Genomic DNA, 6745 nt, shown 5'->3' on the forward strand with positions numbered 1-6745 from the left:
TATAAAAAATATGATAGAGAATTACTATCCCTAATGAATAAAATGTTTATAATTTAATAAGCCAAGCTAAATATCTGTAGTCAAATATGGGGAGAAATATATAAACTTGAGATCCAGTCGGGAATAAAAAATATTGTGGATGTTAGATGGAAGGGACGTAATGTAAGATAATGTAAGGTGTTTATGACATGGACGTGGAAGAGCCCAGCATCCAAGTAGGGAACAGAAAGCACCCTGGGGAATCAGTAGCCAGAGCATGAGGCTGAAGGGTTGAAGGAGCTGGGCCCTGCGGCAGTGCAATCAGGTCTCTGAGACAGTGTGACCAAACCCCTTTGACATGTGACTGGGGCTCTGTGGTGGTGAGTCTAGGGACCTTGAGCCATAGTTGCAAAGCAGGGACCGAAGCCACAGAGAAATGTTATAGGTAGAGGGAGGAAGGGAAGAAAGCTGTTTTCCATCAGATGGGCCTAAAATGGCAAAGAACTTAAGAATTATTCAATAGAAAAAAGTTATGCTGTCAGTAAATAAATGAAATGTGCTCTGTTGAATGAGAAGTTGGATGCACATATTCACACGCAGAGATGAGCATTGCCCTTATGGAATAGGCAAGGTTTTAAAAAATGACAATGTTCAAGTGTTGATGACAACGCAGAATAAAATCTTGCCTGTGATGAGTTGGCAGGACCTTTGCAGAGGCAGTTTTCTATGATGTATAAAACACATCTGCCCAATGACAGATACCGTTGAGCAGTGTACATCGTTGTAGCTATCACATTCCAGCTATATGAGTGAATGGATTCCAAAGGATCAGGACAGGACTTCCACTGACTTCTGTGATGAACAGTTTGTTTCAGAGAAACTCTCCAGCAAGTATGAAAGCTGAATCTAAAATGGCAGTGATAACAACAAGCCTCAAGATGGCTGAGTAGGAATAGTGGGGACTGCCAGGATGAGAAAGACCAAGCTCCCCAAGAGAAGTGCCAGTTCTTGTGATGCTGCTTTCCCCGCTCCAGGCTGCATGTTTCTCAGAGTGGTCAAGTAGGACAGAAAGTGAAAGTAGAGAACTGATGACATTCACCCAGGACTGAGGAGATGGAAGTTAAAGGTTAGGACTTTGGAGTAGGAGAATTCCTGGTAACACCCCAGGCTTTTTAAAAAAGTATTTATTTTTGTGTGTATGAGTGTTTTGCCTCAACACTCAGGCTTTGGTTGAGGCCTCCAAGAGGTTATTTTAGGAAGGAAGGCAGGTCTGAAATAGGGATCTCACAAAGTGGGATGCTGAGCCTCAGATCATTCCTGTAGACCTGCTTGGTGTGATCCGCTTGTGTCCTGCCTGCTAGGAGGAAATTTAAAAAGTTAATATCCAGGGCCTGATGAGATGGCTCAGCAGTTACAGGCACTTGCTGTTCTTCCAGAGGATCTGGATTGGATTCCCAGCACCCACATGGCAGCTAGCAACTGTCCGTAACTCCAGTTCCAGTGGATCCTACGCCCTCTTATGGCCTCTGTGGGATAATGCAGGCATGTGGTACACTTACATACACACAAGCAAAACACCCATACATATAAAATAAAAATATTAAATATTTTAAAAAGATCCAAATTTCCTATAAATTTCCTATACAATGTATAATATCTAATAACTTACTAGTCATACCAGGAGTTAGGATCAAATAACCAAACCTAAGAGTGAAAAACAAAGATCAGTAATAGGTCATGTGATCCTGAGAGTGTGTCATCAGATATGGATTTTATTATAAGTTTATAGTAGCATATGATTAACATATATAAGCAAACTGACAAATTCATTTGATCAGAACTTTGAGTAAATGAGATACTATCCAAAAATACAGTAACTGAAATTAAGATTTGGGTAAATGAATTCTAGAGCAAATTATCTGGTGACAGGAGTTAGTGAGGTGGAGAGAGGGTAGTGGAAAGTTTTCAACTTGAAGCAGAGATAAAGAAGCAGGGCAAGATACAAAAGACACGAAAAGAGATATGACACACAGTGAAAATAATCTGCATGTATAATCAGATCTCAGGAAGGGCAAAGAGAAGTACCGGGGTAGACATAGTATTTATACACACCATCAATAGATTTTCAAAAATCGATGAATGTCAACAACTTAAAGCTTAAAAAGTTTCAAGAAGCACAATACAGATAATAAGAACAAACAAAAGTGTGTTGAGAGACTATGGTCAGACTGCTGAACACCAGATACCAGGAGAACTCTTAAAAATGCCCGGAGAAGTGGTGAGCTGCAGCTTTGAAAGCTGGGGAAAGAAGACCAAGCATGAGTCTTCAGAGGAAAATATAGGTGACGCTGACAGATGTGCTCCAAGTGCTGGAAGTGAGTAATGTCCTTTAGGAATGAAAACAAAAGGTAGGTATTTTCAGACCTACAAAAGCTGTGAGAATTCCTTGCTAGCAGACCTATATTAAAAGAAACAGTGGTATTTTTTAGGCAAAAGCAATTGGTGCCAGATGAAAACAAATATTTTACAACTGAAAAAATAGGCATATGTTGCTTTTAAGAGAGAGATTTCATATGCCAGGGCACAGAAGGGTTGAAAATAAATGGACAGAAAAAGCTGTTCCAAACAAACAACAAAACAATGCGATGTCTCCCTTGTCAGACAAGCTCAACGAGAAGGCCACTTCTCATAACAAGAGGGTCAGTTCATCAGGTCTGTCTGACAGTCCTAATCTGTGTATTCAGCAGTAGTGTTACATAGAATGTATCAAACCCTGATGGAACCAAAAGGAGAACTAGACATACCCACAAACACAGTCAGAGATTTTTTTTTTTAAACACACTGCTTTTATAGGTGATAGAAATTTAGTGCAGACAGAAATATGGTGGCGTTTTATGAGATTTGAACAGCCTCATTGACATACCAAACCTAACATACATCAGAAATTATGCTCAAACTACAGGACCCATTCTTTTCAAATGTACATGGTACACATATCCAAAAGATTGTATGTTGTGAACTTGGAGTTGAAGTGCTACAGAAGATGTTTTCTGAACATAATGGAATTAAGCTCCAAGTTAATAAAAAAGACAATTAGAAAAAAAAAGTTTGAAAATTAAATGTTGTAAATTTTGGTAAACAGTGAGTCAAAGAAGAAACGAAAAGAATTTAATTTTTTATTTTTGGTGCTGGTGGTCAGACTCATGGTCCTGTGCATGCTAGGCAGAGCCACCCCAACCCATCCAACTGCTTCACTTTTTGAGACAAGGTCCTGTTATGTAGCTCTGACTTGCCTGGAACTCACTATGTAGATCAGGCTGGCCTCAAACTCAGAGAGCTGCCTGCCTTTGCCTCCTGAGTGCTGGGATAAAAGGTGTGCACCACCATGCCCACATCAAACTGCTTTTAACAGTGATAATGAAAGCTAGCATTTGCCAGCCTCTGCCTGTGGGATTCACTGAAGCTGTATTACGAGACACAGGGAGAGGAAAAGGCTAAAATCAGTGGTCCACGCGTCTACACTAAGAGCCTGGGAAAGGCAGCAAATGAAATGAAATAAATGGCCACAGTAGAAAGCTTTAAATTTAAAGTGTTTGTAATAAAATTGAAGAAGCCAAAACAGCAAGTGTTCTTAGCCACTGAGCCATCTTTCCAGTCTCGGAAGTGAACTTTTTTATCTGACAAAGCATTTTAATAAAAATCTTACAACTAACTTCATACATTCTGGTGAAAACTGTCAGTTCTGGAGGCAGATGAGGGTATTTACCATCTTTATTTCTGCTCAGCATTGTTCTAAGATTCTAGCTAGTATAATTCGGCAAGAAAAACAATATGTATTACAAAGAAAAAAATCTTTTTCACTAGCAACATGATTGTATACATAGAAATTTAAAAACATGTTGGGGCTGGAGAGATGGCTCAGCACTGATTGCTCTTGCAGAGGACCTGAGTTCAATTCCCAGCACCCACATGGCAGCTACAAACCGTCCTTAACTCCAGTTCCAGGGGAATCTGAAGCCTTCTTCTGACCTCCACGGCATTGCACAACACAGGTGCACCCACACACAAGCATACAATATACTTGTACACATAAAAAATCCTGTTGTCCATTTGTATTTAAAAAACTATACATCACTAGAATTTATTAATAAATGTGAATAATGAATTTAGCAAAGATATTGGGTAAAAAATGATAGTTGTACTTCTATATATTAGCAATTAAAAATACTAAAATTTCACCATCTACAGTAGAACTGGAATAAACATGCTTACACACAGACCTCCACATAGAAACATCACACATATTATCGAGACCTGGGAATAAAAGTGCTGTCCTAATAAAAATTCCAACAGATGTGTTAATTCATACATTTTAGGATGTTGATTTTGAAATTTATATAGAATGAGATTTATATAGAGTCAAGGGTAGTGAAGATAGAATTGAAGAAGAAAAAGGCTTTGAACTCAGATGTCAAGGTTAGTGATAAAGCTACGGTGATCATACTGTGTTCTTAGCACAAGAAGTCAAGCTGATTGGTGCAGGAGGGAAGCAGCAGACCTGGATACATTGTCATAGAAATTGTTATGGCTGCAGTAGAGTAGGGCAAGAGTAGTTTTCCATGGCCAGTGTTGGAGCAGCTAGATCAATGTATAGGAATGGGAAACCTAGCCCTGTCTTGTGCTGCACACATAGGGAGAGGATATGACAGCCAGAGAAATGAATGTTCTATGGTAAGAACCATGTAGCTGAAGGAATTTTGGAGACAAAGGACTGGAGGTAATAAGTAAAAAGTTACAGGATGGTGTCCAGAGAATAAAATGATAGATAAGTGACAGGTATCGTAAAGACCCCGCGTGTGAGTGGAGAAGAAAGGGAGAGGAGGAGGAGAAGGGAGAGTACATCAACTTGAGATACCTGGATGCTGGGAGGGCCATTCACTCATTAATCATGTCCTTACTAAGCACTGGCATTGTGGAAGTGCTGGTACATGTAAGAAATAAAAGCTTTTTCCTGCTGAGATTGTATTTAACTGGAGTGGGTGACAGAGGTAAACTAATTGGGATTGAAGCCCAGACCCATCAACATTGAGGTGTCTGGGAGAAAAGAAGAAACACACAAAGGTGACTGGGCAGGAAGACTGTGAAGAAAGAGGAAACCAAATGATTTGGTTTTGGAAGTCCATGTAGGGGTTGATGGTATCAGATGCTGCTCCCTTTGCGAACAGGCTGCTGTAACCTCATTCTGCCCTCCCTGCATGTCCCTGTGTATATTACTCAATTTAATTTTTGTTTCCAATTTGTTTTAAAGGACTCGAAGAACAAAACTACTCCGGCTGATTGACTTAGACTTTTCATTCACTTTTTCTCTCTTGGATCTTCCACCTGTAAATGAATATGACATGTATATCAGAAACTTTGGGAAAAAAAACACCAAGCAGGTTAGTATGATATGTGTTAACTTAAGGAAGATGTAAGTACACTATAAGATAAGTTTGTGCCTTGTTTCTGCTCTAAAATATTAGAATTGGGTATGGTTTGTGAAAGCTCTGCTTTGGAGAAAGGGTGTCTGTCATCATATGGTACTCATAAATTCAGAGAGAGGATGCAAAGTCTAAAGATCGTCCACAGCCTCTAGGGGTGTGGATGAATGATTGGCATGTAATGAGCAGAAAGGGCTCATGTCTTAGTTTCTTTCTGGCTTGCTGTGATAAAATGCCCAGACAAAAGCAATTTAAGGAAGAAAACATTTATTCCAGGTCACATTGCAGGGATACAAAGTCATCACGGCAGGGATATGAAGATGGCAGGAGCTCGAAGCAACTAGATACATCACACCCACAGTGGGCGGGTCTTCCCAAGTCAATTAATGTAATTAAGATAATCCCTCACAGACATTGAGAGGTCCTTGTCCCAAGTGATTCTAGATCTCAGCTTGACAGTTAACACTAACCATCACAGTGAGGCAGAAGTTGCAGACTTTAATTCATATGAAGTGGAAATGATTAATGATTAATAAACACAAAGTTAGGTTTAGATTTGGTCTCATGTTCCAGGTGAGCATGTAGCAGTCATACTTTTTTGTAAAAAATCTTTATAATTCTGGAGTCTCAAAGTACTCAGTACCTCCTGTGCTCTCTCTCCCTAATTTGGGTTCACTTCAATACCCAGTTGTCTGTGATTTTCCAGCACTCTCCATTCATTCTTGTATTGGCCATTTTTCCTTCCCAATCTACCTGTGCCCAGGACCTTATAGGTGGCTACTTCCCAAATGACTTACACTGAATTTTTTCTCCTCTTCTAGTAATGCTAAATCCACTCCATACAAGTTTGTACTAGTCAGTGGTATTTTCAGTCAGTGATTAGTTATGTTAGCTTTGTTTTCTGTTGCTGAGATAAAATAACCCTGACAAAAGCAACTTAGGAGAGAAAGGATTTATTTTAGCTCACAATTCCAAATCGGTCCATCATAGCAGGGAAGTCTTAGTGACAGGAGCTTGAGAAAATTAGTTAAATCCATTGTCAGAAGAAGGGGACGGAAGATGCATGCTTTCATTCAGCTCCCTTTCTCCTTTTTCATATGGTTCAGGACTCAAACTCAGGGAATGGTGCCCCCCACTCTTAGGTTGGATCTTCCCACATCAATTAGTGTAACCAAGACTGTTCCCCACAGGTATGCCCCACAGGCCAACCTGATCCCACCTCCAAGACTGTTTAACTTTTAAACTTTAAAGTTTGTCAGCTTTTAGGCTGGGGCAGGGGGTTGGGG

At 39.9% G+C, this 6745-nt stretch overlaps 1 protein-coding gene across 2 annotated transcripts in view; it reads left to right on the forward strand.

Moving 5' to 3' along the window:
• The window catches only part of Wdr60 (WD repeat domain 60), a 64910-nt gene that overhangs the window by 33796 nt on the left and 24369 nt on the right, over window positions 1-6745 (forward strand). For both annotated transcript variants that reach the window (XM_017798128.2, XM_008833063.2), the window contains exon 9: window positions 5288-5417. In XM_017798128.2, the coding sequence (XP_017653617.1) occupies window positions 5288-5417 (130 nt within the window). The remainder of the gene's footprint in view (window positions 1-5287; window positions 5418-6745) is intronic.

The sequence above is a fragment of the Nannospalax galili genome, unplaced genomic scaffold, assembly GCF_000622305.1.
Source record: "Nannospalax galili isolate Female #2095 unplaced genomic scaffold, S.galili_v1.0 scaffold516, whole genome shotgun sequence".
Taxonomy (NCBI): Eukaryota; Metazoa; Chordata; class Mammalia; order Rodentia; family Spalacidae; genus Nannospalax; species Nannospalax galili.